Raw genomic sequence first — 17,499 nt, 5'->3', positions numbered from 1 at the left:
GCTAGTGAAAGCAGAGGAGCTGCTGCACTACATGGTTTCTTGCAAACTTGGCATGGCCTTAGCATATCAGATGATCTTTGAGGAAAATAAATTTAACTGAAATCTTTGATACATCTGTGTTGGAATGTCAGAATATTCACAGAAACTAAAATGCATATTGCTTTAAAATGCCCTGTTGACTTCTACAAATGAGCTTTGATGCATGCCATTCTTGATGCAAAAACGTTGACGGTGTAGAAGGTGTGAAAAATGAATTTCCGTTCAAAGGTTGCTTTGCATTTTTCAATCTACAGAAAAGATACTTGGTCAATGTAACAATGTATGTCTTTGAGAATGAAAGCATCCTGTGGTCTTCACATACATGTTGATAAAACATATAGCGAAGGAAAAATAATAATAATTGGGCAACATAAAGTAGCTGGCTGTGATCCAGACTTGAAATCTAGTTGCATTTGTGCAATCGATCAACAGTGTTGCCTCACATAACTGTTTGGCTGTTGTCCTCGCTTGGCTGTTTCATATTAAATTGAGTTCTAATTTTCTAAGTGGCATCGTTTTAAATAATTCCAAAAACAGCATCCTAATCTAGATGAAGGGCTTTCATTATCTAAACAAATGTGAAAACCATGCGCCAACATTCCAACTTCTGGGTTAAAGCCAACACGGAAGTTCAGAAAAACAAAGTTGCAGTTCAACAACTAACCACTGGGAGCTGGCTTCAAAAGTGATTTTTTTTGTAAAACATCAGGTAAAATCATATAAAACAACAAATTTATGTATAATCAGGGGCATGGGGTGTTAATCGGGTGCAGCCATAGCCAATGTGTGTGTCGGTTTATCTTTACTATTTAGCACTTAGCAATGTGTTGACTTCTGAGCTGTGAATAAAGACCTAACGGAGCATAGTCAGGTTTTAAAGGAATATGTTTTGTTTTGCTGTTAATTGTGCAGATCACAGTGACCGGCTGTGGGTTGGCCTGGAAAGGTCCAATAACAATATCCGACGATTGGCTAAACACAACAGTTAGAGTTATTTTGCTTCAGAAATAAGAATTGAAGGAGGTCACACTGTGAATGTTAATCAGCAGCTCCGTAGCTCCTCCGGTGTGAATTGGCTGAAGTGACTCAGTGATGTCGGTAACTGCACCCCGAGTGGCTTACAGCGCAGGTCTGCTAGGACTCATTTCAGTTCTGGCAGCACTTGTTTCAGATGAGGGTATTTTGACCGATTTGATCAGAATGAATGTTAATTAATTAGCACCTTAGGTTAACATAAGCTAAGCAAAGCTAAGACTGTGACAGAAATAAGTTGGGCTTGGTCTATCTGGCTGCCCAGGTCCATTCTTTCCATCTATTTCCTAAATGGTGCTAAATGGAGAGAAAAATAGGATTCTAAAGCCCTCTTCAGAGAACCTGTGGGCGATGTTGCAAGGGGTTTGTCTATTTCTTCTCACACAGCCTGTGATGAACATTGGTAGATGACGTCGGCTCCAGTATTTGTTGTTACTGCAAGACAACATAAAGGCAAAGCCACCGAACTCGAGACTGACTCACTCAAGAGAGTCTACTGAAATACAATTGAAGGTATTTCAACATTATCAAACCCATGCTGTGTTCAGCCACCCTATAATGCTGCTTTGTGTGGAAAGATATCATGCACAATGCTTTGTGGGAGCAGCAAGAAATCAGAGCACAGAGCAAGGATGACAAAAGATCCTTATAAAAAGTAATGTATTTCATCATGCAAGCTAATGTGATTGTGAGACTCACATTACTCATAAACGATTGCATGGATTGTGTTTATCCCCTAGTTAACCCAAAACCACAGGCTGCATGTTTAGCTCAGATTGGTAATCATTACTTTGGATAGCAAAGGAAAGATCAATTGTATTTTCCAGATTAGGTTTAAGGACACATATGTATACATAGCCTTTAATTAACCTCTGCTGAAGGTGTGACAAATCTAAAGCGGCTCTTCTTATCACTAAACCGCTGCTTAATTGCCCTGTCTGCTGCTCTTGTTGTTACAGCGGGAGTCTAGACTAGATCAGCAAGTGAGCAGAAAATTGTGCATGAATCACATCAATCTTCAGTCAAAGGTGCTTTTAAATATAACCTGCTGATGGACTTGAATTAAGTATCATCATCAATCACAATAGCTGTACGGAACATTTCTTTCCTTCAGTAATGGCACCAGAAAAAGGCTAAATCTCCATTTGTTCTCAAATATCAACTACTCTTTGACAGGAGAATTGATAGGACTTCTATATTGCATTTCGTATAAGCATCATTCGTAAAACCATTTGCATAAAGATGAATCACTTTGTGATAGGGGGTGTATTGCTAGGTTTAGTGGAATAATCATTCCATTTGCAAAGTATCTGATGTTTTTAAATATTTTAAAAGGACAATGATTATGGGGTAAATCTGCAGAACAACACAATCAAAATAATAATATTAAAATGGACAGAAAGTCAATCATATTACCTCTGGTTTCCATGGTAATTTCTGGTGGTGCTGGCTGAGGAATCTTCGGACGTGGGTTTGGTCTCTGCCCTCAGCGCCTCCAGTGATTGGCTCATCATCCTTAAAAACAGAGAAACAATAAGGCGTTAACTCCTCTTTTAGCTGAAAAACACAGAAAATGCACACATAGTTATACAAAAAACAAAACAATGAATAGGTCGTAGTAGCTGAAGGCTAAAGTTACCCATCCATCTATGTATGCTGGCAGGGACCCAACATTGACATTATGTGACTCCTCACAACTAAGCTAATATGATTAACTAATATATTATAGTAATTTGCCCCATTCAAAGCATTTACTAATTCAATTCCAGTAGGATAAAGTGCATAGAAAGCAGCTATGAATTCCATTCATACGTGGATACTGAGAAAGAGTGGGCCAAGAGAACAGTATCATTGCCCGGGAACACTATTATTAACACTCAGTGGAATTTCCAATTCATTGTTTATTTCTCAACCAACCTTTGATTTGCCAAAGCTCTAATGTCCAACATTCTGTAACCCTCTAGCCAAGATCGTCTCTCCAAGGAGCCTGAACTCTCCCCGAAACCCAGGATTTAGCCCGACACTGCAGCCAGAGCGCTGCTGGGTTCCTTTCTCTGTGTTCTGCTAAGCAGAACATTCATGTTAATGCTGAGCTGTGACAGGCAGGACGGAGCATAGAGGAGGGCAAGTTCTTGGGCAGCTGTGAGGAGATAAAACGCTGCTGGGCTCCCAGAGGGGGGACAAAGTCACAGAGCTGTTAAATGAGTGGCAGAGCATTTTCCATTTAGCAGAGACGTCAAAAGAAGCTCAAGCACACCTCCGTCGAGACAAGATGCAGACTTTTCCAGCACCCCTGAAATCGAGGGGCTGTTGTGAGGAAATGCGCCAGTGTTTGCAAGAGAGAAAAGAGAGAATATTTTAGAAAGAGGAAGCAAAGAGTTACTGGATGCCAAGCCTTTGATTTCTTTTTTAACTTCCAAGGGAGAGAGATGAAGGAGGACAGGGATGTGAAAATGATGTAAAAATGTGACAACAGGCCCCCTCCTGTGTGCCTCCAGAGGAGTGTAAAGCCCCTCATGTTTGTGAGTACCACAAGGCTCACAAACAGTCTAGCTTTGTAGACACACAAACCCTCGCACACAGATCAACTCAGCAAAGGACAAAGCATTCATATTGCATCACCCAGTGTCTCACATGAAACAAAGACGAAGAATTTAAAAAATAAAGAAGCGGAAGATAGGTGGTCAGTCCAAACCAAAGCTCAGATGAATCATGAGCTCTTTGAACACCAGATACGTCTCAAAGCCTCTTTTTGAGAATTAAAATCACTTAATTAACTCAGCCTGATATATCATAAACTTCTCACCAATCACTTATCAAAACTGTCAGTTGAGCCTCACAATAGAAGCCGTAGAGATACTGACATCACACTTTCTTGAGTCCAGAAACTGTAGGAATTCAACATTTTTCAAGTCTTTAAAATGAAACTGCATTTTGCCCTCCAGTCCAAAATAGCAATTACATATTCTGATCTGAGACTGTTGGAAATTAATTAAACATCTTTACAGTGTTGCATTTGTTTTTGAATCCATACTGTTCAATGTCATCATCATAATCACTTCAGAGACCATTTCCTCATATGGGGACTTTTTAGGCACTATTTTTTTAATGATAAAAACTGCAAAGCGTGGTGTTTCGCGTGTTTTCTAATGCAGTTAAGGATGATGTTGTCCTGTTGGCTTCATCGGACCTGGACCTTCAGCATGTGCTGGGGCGTTTTGAGGCAGAGTGCGACGCGGCAGGGATGAGAATCAGCACCTCCAAGACCGAGGCCATGGTTCTCCACCGGGAAAAGGTGGCATGCCTTCTCCGGGTGGGTGGAGAAGTCCTGCCTCAGGTGGAGGAGTTCAAGTATCTCGGGGTCTTGTTCACGAGTGAGGGAACGATGGAGTGGGAGATTGACAGACGGATCGGTGCAGCGTCCGCAGTAATGCGGTCGATGTACCGGACCATCGTGGTGAAGAAGGAGCTGAGTCGAAAGGTGAAGCTCTCGATTTACCGGTCAATCTACGCCCCTACCCTCACCTATGGTCATGAACTTTGGGTAGTGACCGAAAGGACAAGATCGCGGATACAAGCGGCCGAGATGAGTTTCCTCCGCAGGGTGGCTGGACGCTCCCTTAGAGATAGAACCTCAGTCACCCGGGAGGAGCTCGGAGTCGAGCTGCTGCTCCTTCACATTGAGAGGAGTCAGCTGAGGTGGCTTGGGCATCTGTACCGGATCCTCCTGGACGCCTCCCTAGGGAGGTGTTCCAGGCATGTCCCTCCTCCCTAGGGAGGTGTTCCAGGCATGTCCCTCCTCCCTAGGGAGGTGTTCCAGGCATGTCCCACCGGGAGGAGACCCCGGGGAAGACCCAGGACACGCTGGAGAGACTATGTCTCTCGGCTGGCCTGGGAACGTCTCGGACTCCCCCCGGAGGAGCTGGAGGAAGTGTCTGGGGTGAGGGAAGTCTGGGCATCCCTGCTGTGCATGAGAACTGTGAGCAAACCAAGAGCCAGGAGCCTTCAAGGTTCACCATCAGATCAGGTGCAGTAACTGTTTGAATGATAATTTACACACTATCAACAAAGACTTTTGAGTGTGTGGTTACTGATTTTTCATTTGAAGAGGCAATGTTTTAAATGATCTGCTACTGTGAAAGAGCAGCCTCTCATTTACTACTAACAACTTCTCTATAATGCTGCCTCAGCGTAATCTGACTCAAGTCTGCTTATTGATGCAATTCTAAAAGCTGTAGTTGACTCATTGACCTGGGGTTCTACTACGTCCTTCATCAGCTGTATCTCATTTTCCTCTATAATGCGTATTGATTTAACACTTCAACCACATGCTATCATTAGTTGAGGTGCAAAACAAATATTTGCAACATTCTGTGAGATTTATTACTTTAGCGTTACAATCCCAACCTAATAAGCAGACCTTAATGTTTCTAGCGGAGGATGAAGAGCTATCACGGCCCCACAGATAATGAACGCTAACTGTGACCTGTCAGACGACATTATGTATTAAATATTGCACCAAGGCAAAAGAGGGGATGTCAGTAACACTGATGAGCATGGCCATTTGTCATATATTTACAGTGATATTTCCCTTTTTGACTTTTACTTAATGGAATGAAAAATTAGCTGCTGCATAGTAAACATTTATCTGCCATGGTAGGACTGTGTCAGGGCGTAAAAAATGAGAGACAGGAGCAATTAACTGAAATAGGATGTCTCTGGCACAAACACACATGCCAGAGTTGTACATCTAAAAAAAAAAAATAGAGTCTGTCACTGAAATCCATGGACGCCAGCAGTCAAACACCACATTGAGGAGGGTGCTACCCTCCCAGCTGTTTCCTCCCGGACTCCCCATGTTCACAGTTTAAATGGACGACCTTGCTCTGAGAAACAGCTTGAAGCAGTGTCCTAGAATACCAATGAGCTTAATTAATCTGTTTTATTAAACACAGACACCAGCATCTACAAGGAGGGGTGTCAGAGAGAGAGAAAGAGGGTAAGTAAGAGGGCAGTGTTCATTTAATTAATGTGCACTTGTTTTATTTCAGCAGTGTAGGAGTCTCTGATGTGTTTTAGTTTCATTCACTGCAGTGCTAGTTTCTCCCCTCTGTTGCATTTTAACTGCACAAATCAGTTGTGTTACTCCAAGTGTAATAAAAGCTTCCCAACAAGTGTTCACAAATCATACTCACAATAAAGATTGGTGGATGTAAATCTATAGATTCAATCAAGAGTGAACACAGTTTCTATTTTAATAGAAAATAGAAATTGTGAATGTGAAAATGTGAATTGTGAAAATGATTGTGAAATAAAAAGATATACGTATAAAAAAAAGAGTGAACACAGTGAGTGTGATGCCATTCATTGTGAGAGACCACTGAGTCCAAAAGTTGGCCTGTGTGATCTTGGTCTTTTTAGAAACAGAAGTGGCCATATTTTTTGAAACCTTATCAGACAAAAATATGCATCTATGAGAAGTAATATCTCTCAATTACTAAATTTAATCATTTAATGGGTAACTTCAATTTCATTTTATCAATTTAATTAAATCCATAACACCATAATGGCTTCAGGGATAAATGTGTTCTTTTAGTTTTAAGAGAGGAATTGACACTTTCTATGATAACGTATAACTACCACAGTTATCTGTGTAAATGATGGCATGATTTGACATTAAATAACCACTGAATGAACACTTTCAGTATATGTGATAATAACGTACTGGCTGTAATATATAGTCTTAGAACAATAAACTTTCTCACTGGGTAGATTAAAAATCAGCCTTGGGGAAAAGGGGAAAGCAAAACTAAGAGGTGGATAAAGAAAGCGATAATGTAGGTAAAAAGATCAAATAAAAAAAACAGGCAGAAAAGAAAAACTAAATAACATGAAACATTTGTGGAGGAACAAATTGAAAAGTGAGAAAAACATTACTCACTACTGTAAAAAGTGTGACAAAGCAAAGTTTGATAGTAGCACATTGTGCCTTGGTTACCCAAAGTCCATCTGGCTCGGAAGGGACTGTAGCTCTGCCAGAATCCCTTTCCCACCTGTCCTTACTGCACAGAGCAAACACAGTCTGATCTCAGAAAGATTTGTGAAGCATTTAACACTGACCAGGGCTGTAGATCTGCATTTGATGCAACTGCAGATGAAGAGATAGATCCTCAGGAAATGAGGCAACATTGATTACCAAAATGTACCAATTTCCACAGTACAGTTACAGGGAAAATAATTATATTAGTAATAATTGTATATACCGTAATTAAATATATGATTGGAATATGTAGGCTTGATAAATAGATCAAATTTGAAGTATTCAAAAGCGTATTTAAGCAAGTCAAATATCTCAGTTAGTCACACCACGAGACACCACAGGAATCATCAATAGTTCACTTTTGAGTGGCCAACATTGTGTAGATGTATGACCCATTTGATCTGGCATCTGGTCTTTCACTACCCACAATCACACTCACTGCAACAAAGACATGAGCAGTCAGGATGAAATAGTGATCACATGTTGTAACAAGGAGTGCACCTCATGTATTTCCATTGTTTCCTCTGTCTGTGATTAAAGCCTCACAAGATACCTTTTTTTATGTTAAATATCAGGTTTAATGTCATTTGGGGGAAGGTTTGCATATTTTTAAGAGCTCTAGCAATCTCCCATTCCTGGTTTCAACAAAAACAAAACCAAAGTAACTCTCGACCCCAAGTCCAGTGCCTCTTGTGACAACTGCATATCACTCACGTACAGGAATATGTCACACTTCAGCCATGTGATCAAGTGTCTCCCAAGAAAGTAATGACGGATGAGAAAATGACAAATTGACCAAAAAAGGAAGCAAAAAAGAGCAATCCTGGACCCACTCACAAAAGTGACTTAAAGCAGTAGTCAGGAACATCCCAAAAATACAGTAATTGGCTGAAAAATTTGAACGCATACAAGGTTCGAGCCCCTTCTAACCTCTTCGCTCCAGATCCCCTCTTGCCCTTGCTGTTGAGGAATGTGGCGTGGTCGCTACAGCGCGTGCCACTGAGCTGTAGTGAGCAAGCTGAATACGTTAGGTTATTATGAAAACCTTGTGGTGTCAGAGAAACGATATCTGAGAATAAATCAATAATGTAACAAATGGAGGTAAACAGTTTAACAAATAGTAAAGCTTGCTCAACCGTCTCACATCCAGTCTTCGTCAAGCGGTGGCGTGCGGATACGTTGTTGAAGCTTGGAGCTGAATAGGGGGGGTGTTGTCTGGAGGCGTGTGCACTGATTGACATTCTGTAAACACGCCCCCTGGCTCTGACTGGAGCAGCTGCAACTGGAGCGGTGGAAACTTGTAAACTGCATTAGTAGCTGCAGGCGGTGCCAAAAGCATGGATTTGTTTTTCAAATGACCTAGCTTATGTAATATTATCAGAAAATAGTGGATATTTCAGCAAATGACCAAAATACACTTGCCAACTGCAACTTTAAAGGAGCATGAGGCTCCTTTTAAGAAATGAGACTCTCTAGCGCCACCCTTCACCACGACGGCCGTCGGGGGAACTGCAGCCAACAGGGAAGCTGGCACGGGAGAACGGGGAGAACGGGGGGAACGCGCATGCAGCGTCATTTGACTTCACATCTGCAGGACAGCGCGGGAAATTCCGGTCACAATTGCAGCACATTTTGCAGCACACAGCCTGTTCAAGGCAACAGAGAGATACACTAGAGGGCTCATTCTTTTTGGTTTGGAACGCTTCATCTGACATTATTACTAGAAAACTTAAAACGTATACAAATTTTTTTCATAAATCCTGCCTCAACCCTGCCTCATGCTCCTTTAACCTCTACAACTACAGTAAAGGCAGACCCACTGAGCTATCATTTTTAACATCAAAACATTTTGGACAAATTTGCAGTTGGCCACTTCTCTTGTCAATTCTTTCATTTCCTGAAAAGTGCCTGAGAAAAACTGGACATCAACAAATGGAACTGGAAACTGGAATTTAAATTATGCCTGCAGACGGCCACATGTTGATTCTGCTGCTCTGGTTGTTAGTTAATAAACACGATTGTCCAAGAACATGAGTGCTGATAGACTGAATAAATCTCTGCCTGCATCTTACAATCAGAAATGTTGATCTACTTCAGACAGAATGCAGCTTTGGATGCTCCTTTACAACCTTTATTCCCTATTTCATTTAGCAATGTAGATGGAACTGCTGAATAGAAATCCGTACAAACACTTTCAGTTAAACTATTATAGGACTAATCCCAGCCAATAGAACCAATGAGAAGAACTATTTTTGTCTCACTGTTTGCATTATTCATGACAGAAATTACATGCTGGTCAATGGAATAGTAGTGGAAAAGCTAAGTGAGGGAAAGGGCGAGAAAATGGAACATAAATAAGCCATGACAGCAGTTGATAATAGGAGTGATAGAGTCAGAAGCTCCAATTCATTGGATAGAAAGATAAATGGTGCAGAGTTGAGTACAGCAGGGAGACAATAACATACAAAACAGAAGAAGGAAGGGGAAGGTAAGGCAAAAAGAGAGTGACAGATGGGGAAAAGGCAAATGCAGACAACTCTTTCTTAGTTATTTTTCTCCTGTATGGACATTAAAGCATTGGGTTTTATGTGGTGTGGCAGGGTGCAGGATTGGGGCGTGGTCTGCAGGGGAGAGAGGGAGTGCGGGGGAGTGGCGCACAGGTGACGCGGCTGGAACAGCTGACGGTACACAGGTGAATCTAATCATTCTCTGTGTATTTCAGTAGGGTGTGGGCTCTGGAGACGAGAGAAGGACAGAAGCAGACCAGAGGCGAGCAGCTCGGCTGACGAGGCCTCTGAGTGTGTGTGTGTGCACGTGATTGCAAATAAAGTATTGCAACGATCCCGGTGTCCGCTGTCTGTGTGACCCCCGTAGCACGCGAATTGCTACATGTGGCAATGCTTTTTGTGGTAGTGTCAGTATTGTTCTGTTGTACTGAAAACATGCAGTGGGTCTCCATGGCTTGTACACATGATAATATACATGTATACATGCACATGTGAGTGGATCCACATCAGTACATCTGGCCACTGTGAAGAACCAACTCTTTCAAGATCAACAGTGGCCTCAAAAGCTTTGCCTCTACTGTGTCACTCACTTCTCAAATTCTGCAATTCAAAATCAGAAGATATTGCCAAATTCTGTTATGTATTCACAAATGCATTTTTCCCAAAGAACAAGCTGAATGCTACATGTCACATGTGACTAAGCTTTGAAATAAATTAAAATTAAAAGCAAACGATAAGCATGTTGAGAAAGGTTTGCACTACTTTCTGTGAAAATAATTTATATTCAATAGACATGTTCACAGGCAAAGGAGATTAAAAGGCAAAAAAATGGGTCAGTGGTTAAAACATTATTGGTCCCTGGAAGGCAAACGCGCATGAAAATATTGATGACTTGAGTGCAGTATTCTATATTTGCCTGATTGGTGGACAAAAATCAGGTTTGAGTTTAAGCCCTCTCCCTGTATAAAAGCACTCAATTATGGAGAAAATTACAGTTGGGCCCATTTTTGAGCCCTAGAAAGAGGAAATACTTTGCTCAAAATAACTGCAATTACTAAAGGGTAAATACTACATGCCGAAGAAACTTTTAAAATAAAACCTGGTCGTCTACACTTTTATCACATTGTGACTGTTTTATTTCAGATCCAATGTGGTGGTACACAGAAACAAAATCATTAAGACCTCCTAAATATTCTGGGTGTATCTGTATGTTGTCATGTTTGCACTTCAATGAAAAATCTTAAAACTAGGAAAGATTACTTAAGATGTTTAATGGAATGAACATCAAAGGCTTAGATTTACAGGTTTATAGTAATGACTTTGAATACAAAATAAAAACCTGCTGAACATCCTTGTCAGAATTACAGGAGATGTTGGGCTCAATGAGTTGAGGATGCATATACAAAGGCTATTGCCCTCACGCAGGCAGTGTGGGTTTGAATCCCCGCCTGTCGTTCCTTCCAGCCTATTCCCCCACTCCTTACCCATTTCCTGTCCACATATTTTGAATAAACGCCACTAGTGCAATTCAAGAATCATTCTATTTATCTAACAATACTGTAATGTAATCAAGATAGATATTGAAATTAGTACTCTTTGCCATACGTCACAAGCTGTTTTAAATCAGGAATACATTTTGAATCAAAACAGACACCATACTTCGACAGCAACATGTGATGAGGCCCTAGAATAAACCCATATGCCTGACCCTCCCAGAGCCTGATTACTTCTGATGGGGTATGACATGGGGCAGCTGGCAAATAGAAAAGGCAAACAGTAAAGTGCCAATCATCCCTGACCTGATGGTGCTCAGTCTGACCTCATCATCACAGAGCCAGCTTCAGAGAAACTAAGGCTGTCTAGGAAATATACAGACAACCTCCAGTCAGGCAGCGCCAAGAGCACACAAGGATGTCTGTGCCATTGTTACTTCAAGTGGCTTCCTTCTTTACTTTTTAATAGCAATATCAAGTAGGTACAGTAGAGAAAACAGGTTTTATGTCTTGAAATATGTTATCTTTCCAATTTCCTTCTTTTCAAAATCCATCCATCCATTATTTATACCTGCTTTATCCTTTGCAGGGTCACGGGGGTCTGCTGGAGCCTATCCCAGCTATTTTCAGGCGAGAGGCAGGGATTACACCCTGGACAGGTCACCAGTCCATCACAGAGCCACATACTGTATATATAAACAACCAGACACACTCGCACTCACGGGCAATTTAGAATCATCAATTAACCTAGCATGCATGTTTTTGGACTGTGAAAACCGGAGTACCCAGAGAAAACCCACGCAAGCACTGGGAGAACATGCAAACTCCACACAGAAAAGACCCTGCTGGGCCTGGGAGTCGAACCGGGGACCTTCTTGCTGTGAGGCAACAGTGCTAACCACTAAGCCACCGTGCTGCCTCTTTTCAAAATATTACTATCAAAAGTTTAAACATTGCAAATTAAAAGTATAAACATATTTTTTTTCCTTAAATTTTAATCTTTTTTATTTATTTTGCCTTTAAACAGCAAACAGAAATACATACTTATATCCCTGATGTAGTAAAAGTGGGATTTCCTCTCACAGAGAACAACATTTTTGGAGGCTGGTATCAAAAATAAAATATTAAAGAAAAAGTTCTTCAAAATGTATAATTTAAACTTTTACACAAGGGGAAATGGTACAAAAAGAAGTTCATACTGCCTCAGGTGAAATATATATATTTTTTATTAAATCTTATTTATTTACTATTTTTCTAAAGATTTATATCACAAACAATATCCAAAAAACTAAAGAATATAAGAAAAAAGCCAAGCCAGATGAAATGGAAAAAAACAGATCAAAGCATGAGTTTTCCTGTCGATGACAGGTTCCCTGATAAGAAGTCAGAAATGGAGATATTGAGAGTACAGTGAAGAATGATAAGAATGATATTCTATTCTCTTTACAACATATTAAGCTCTAGTCAGTGCATCAACGATTGCTAGACGTATGCCCTGTCCATGGTACTGAAACGTGAATGATAAGGATAAATAAGAATGTCAGATCAATTTATTTTAACCTTCAACCATTTTTGAAAGTGCGTTTCTTCACTAAAGTAGCTTAATATATCTTTTTTAATGCAGTTACTTTATGGTGGTAGATCATCTGCCGGCATGGACTCCCTGTCATGAGTGCTTTTTTTTCTAAATTGCAGCTTCTTTTCCACATGAAACTTTATAGGGAACCAACAGAAGAGTTGGGGTGATGTTGTGCCAGGCCATTAACTTGTAGGCACATAAATATGCTTCCAGGACTTAAATGGGTACAGGGCAATCTGTGTGACATATGACAGATACATGGATTATGGTTTGTGCAATTAGCTCTAATTTAGCAGCTACTTTTTCTTGTGCATGTGCATCTTGTGTATGTGGCAACAGTCCTACTTATAATTGATCCATATGTCTGAACATTGTGAATCTAAGTCTACATCTGACAAGGTTTCTGCTGTGTGACATGCTTTTCATACATGAGGAACTTGATGGACATAGAACTGGTCTGACAACTACTGAACGGGGCAATTTCCTGAGGCGTCTAGAAACTCACAATGCATTGACTAAACTGACACTAAAGGAACTTTTCTCTTTTCATTGCTTCCCGTCTTCCTGTGTGTGTGTTGAAAATATTAGACATTTCTGAGCTGTGTGGTAGTAAGATAGCTAAACATGAGGGCACTAAAATAATCTCCTCCCTCTTTACATCCAACAGCTCCGCTGACCTAAACTCACCATCCATACAGATCACAGAGCTCTAACCAACATACAGTACGTAGTCATTAAAATGAAACACATTAAAAATGCCTAAGTGAATTATGAATAACAGATAGGCCCTTTAAAAGTTTAAAAACAGGAGATACAAAATATATATTCATAGAGTCTCTGAGCTGGAAGAGACCTTTCTTAACCTCTACTGCAATTAAAATTTAATTCATATTCAGTAGCACACTAAGTCATATCAAAAAGATACATACAGACAAAATATTCACAAACAGTATTGCTTCTCATTTGTGGGAAAAAAATCCTAACCACAATTATTTTGGTCAATACTGAAATCAAGATTATTTGAAATGATGTTGATCCCTGATAATATGTTGACATTTCTACAGTAAACTTAAAGGAGCTTGAGGCTCCTTTTAAGAAATGAGACTCTCTAGCGCCACCCTTCACCACGACGGCCGTTGGGGGTACTGCAGCCAACAGTGAAGCCGGCACGGGAGAACGGGGAGAACCTGCATGCAGCGTCATGTGACGTCACATCCGCAGGACAGTGCGGGAAATTCGGGACCGAATTGCAGCAAATTTTGCAGCACACAGCCTGTTCAAGGCAAAGGAGAGATACACTAGAGGAAACATTCTTTTGGGTTTGGAACGCTTCATCTGACATTATTACTAGAAAACTTAAAATTTGTATGGATTTTTTTCATAAATCTTGCCACAATCCGGCCTCATGCTCCTTTAAAAGAATTCAAGCCAACATAGCAATTCCAGGTAGAGCTAATCATAATATCTTTTGGGTAGGAAACACAAGTGTGACCACAATATTATTTAAATAAATCACTTTATGTTGCACACAAAAAAGAAAATGGGACCACTCACCCCAAGGCCAAATCTATGCCTGAAGTGTACATATCATTCAGATCAGAACACAACAAAGACAGAATATCTATTTAAAATAATTTTTTTTTTTCTCAAGTACATCATTTTTGTGATCATTGAGAGCCCAAATTGAAATCAATACCAAAGTAATTGCACAGTCCTAACTCACGGATACTCTTTCATGAAGAAATAACTATAACCCATTGAATTTGAGTTTCAACATATTTGAACAAACTGTTCCCAAAACAGTACTGAAATAGTTATCGATAAAAGAGATGTGACACAAAACATATGACACAGTAAAGAAGCATTTGTTCTAATTTTCCAAATCTAAAGAAAAAAAAGAGCTGCCAGTTAGAAAAACATTTACCACACATTCATTATGTTTTGTTAAGGTCTTTTGCTCGCTATACATTCTTTTCCAACTCACCAAGTAAGACCCACCGGAGGGCCGGATTTACTTGTGACTTGAAGGATGAATGGCTCAGCAACAGTTTATAGGCCTGAAACTCCCCATTTCCCTATAAAAACTTTATAAGCCTTTCAAATGAGTGATGAAATGGCTTCAAGAACCAAAAAAAGAAGTCCAGCTGCTTTTTATTTAAGTATTTATAATTACCATGACCTAGATGACGGAGACTTCTTACCAATATCCACTGTCTTTCAAATCTAGGATTTTATGGCTCAGCTCTCAAACTAGATCTAAGTACTAAGTACATCCTCAGATGAACAACAATATGTGCCATATTACACTGTCATTATTTATTTAATGACTACTAAAACAGAATGCAGTAGTCGACTCTATGTTTCAATAGTTTATAGAGTCACCCTTAGTAGGGTTTTTTTTCCCCTCATCGTTTCTTTAATTACATTATCACGGTCACACATCCCTCCATAAGGATTTTGGCCCACCTTTCTGTACAACCAAGCTTTGGCTCACTGACATTCGTGATTTATGCAAAGCTCTCCCAAGTTCCAAATCTCACAGCTTGTCTCTGACATTAAATCATGGATGTGCCAAAAATGTCCCGAAGCTCAATGACAAAAAAACAGAGGTCACTCTGTTTGGTCACCAAATTCTCAGTTCCATTGTTTGTTGTCTTGGCAATCATTCAGATACTATCACCTAAACTACTATAAATCTATGAGTAGTATTTGATCCTGACCTTAACTTTACATGAGCTGAACATGTAGTTTACTCTTGTTTTTGTTTTTTTTTAGTTTAAGATTATTGCTAAAATCATCTAATTTCTTTCTATCGGTCAGGTTTCACTCTGCCCCCTTCACTTAATTCAAAATGCTGCAGCAAAAGTCACAAAAAAGTATGACCCTGCATATCTCCCCCACACTTGCTTTCCTTAACTGGCTTCCTGTCAGATTTTATATTGATTTCAAAATCTTACTGCTCACCATCAAAGCTTTAAATGGCCTTGTCTTGACTTACATTTCAAACTTGTTGACCTGGTCTGTTCCCTCCTGACCATTTAGATCCACAGATCGCAGGTTTAACTATCCCCAGATCACAGTTTGGAGATTGGACTTTTTCCATTAAAGCCCCAACCTTACAGAACTCTCTTTGTCTGCTGCAGACACAGAACAGCTCTTGATACCTTTAAATCCCTCCTTAAAATTTTCCTTTTTTGGCAGGTCTTAGTTATAGTTATAATTTAATTTAAGGGTATTGCATCCTAGAATTTATTTTGCATCATATTGTTTTTGCTACTGTTTCATGCTGCTTTACTGATTTTAATTCTCTGCTGTGATGTTAAACACTTTGTTTAGAAAAGTCCTATACAAAGTATGTTTCATTATTATTGCTATATTATTTAAATCAAGTTGAGGTCTGCATGACCCAATTTCTGCCAAGCTTTAGGACTTAAGACTATAAGACTTTGCCTTCTTTTCATTTTCCCAATGAAAACAGATGAAAAGAACCCAGGAGGGACAGAGAAGGTGGTTAATACTCTGTACTCGGTTTTTACCACACATAAATAAATGGAGGCATTTATCAGCAACCTCTTGTAAACAGTTCACCTTTCCTCCCCTCTCCTCTTTTACCTCATATTACCTGCAAGCGTCTATCTTTTAAATGTCTGTGAGTACAACTACAGCTTGAAGGGAGAGGCCTGTGATTAATAAATTGTTTCAAAGCTTGCATCTCTTCAACTCTCTCAAACGTACACTAAATCAGTTGCTCACCTGTTTGCAGCTGTGGGTCATGACTTCTGTGACTGAAGAAAAACAACAACTCACATTTCCTCCATGTTGCAATGTTTACAAATATCCCTTAAATCACTTTGTCACCAAGACAAGACAGAGAAAGTGTTATTAAAAGTTCCCATGCTGCTTCATGTTTAATTTTGCTCTCAGACCACTGTAGCCCTACAGTCACTTCACAGCAACGGGCTCTGCAGCCCCCACGGCAATTTCTCTTTGCCAATTACCCCGGCAAACTGAAACTGAGGTCTTATTTATGCAGTTCTAATCAGGAAATTATACAGTCCATCTGAAAGACAAATTGTACTAGGTTAGTTTTTTTTTTCTTTCCTACAAAAAGTCAAATTCTCTGATAACTTTGTCTACTCTCTCAAAGGTACAGTAACACTTTAAATCCAGAAATCATGCAGTGTTTCTGATAGTCAGAGACTAATCAGTCCACTCAAGTGAATGATTGCTCTCTTTGTCCAGCACCAAGATCATTCTTTAAGTTTCAGAAAGCGCACATATGGTGTGGACTAGACATTTTCCACTTACCTGGAAATGTTTTTCTTTATCACCAGAGCACTTGTTTGACTTGGATTGTCCATTCTGCTTTTATTCCACTTTTGTTTTTCATCATTTTGCCTGTAAACTTATTTGCGCTATCACAACACACATACAACAAACTCACAACCAAGTCGGTGCCGTGGGTATTCAGTGGTGTCTGCTCACGTTAGAAAAGATGGATAGCAGCAAGACGAGAACAATGAATCTTCATCATAGGCAGTCACTGTTTCTACCTCACCCATACACTCCCACAGTCCTAAAAACTGCACACTGGTCTTCAGGCTGTGTTTCAGAACTCATGCCCACTCAGTATTTTCCCCATCCTCACTTATGCTTTCTATCTAACTAGCCATCCATGCATCTGTCTGTCGGACCAAGCTGAGGGGACCTGGAGGGAGGCGAGAAGGTGATTTATAGCTCATTCCAGGACCATGCTTCTGTCTCTTTTTACAGCACACCCACATTGTTCGGGAGCTTCTATCAATATGA

General features: G+C 40.1%; 1 protein-coding gene across 1 annotated transcript in view; it reads right to left on the bottom strand.

Moving 5' to 3' along the window:
• b4galnt4a (beta-1,4-N-acetyl-galactosaminyl transferase 4a) overlaps window positions 1-17,499 on the bottom strand; it is a 169,375-nt gene that overhangs the window by 86,964 nt on the left and 64,912 nt on the right. Inside the window, exon 3 of the mRNA XM_061721462.1 lies at window positions 2,488-2,586. Within this exon, the coding sequence (XP_061577446.1) occupies window positions 2,488-2,586 (99 nt within the window). The remainder of the gene's footprint in view (window positions 1-2,487; window positions 2,587-17,499) is intronic.

The sequence above is a fragment of the Cololabis saira genome, chromosome 5, assembly GCF_033807715.1.
Source record: "Cololabis saira isolate AMF1-May2022 chromosome 5, fColSai1.1, whole genome shotgun sequence".
Taxonomy (NCBI): Eukaryota; Metazoa; Chordata; class Actinopteri; order Beloniformes; family Belonidae; genus Cololabis; species Cololabis saira.
The sequence above is the reverse complement of the archived record's forward strand: the minus strand, read 5'-3'. Positions and strand labels throughout refer to the sequence as shown.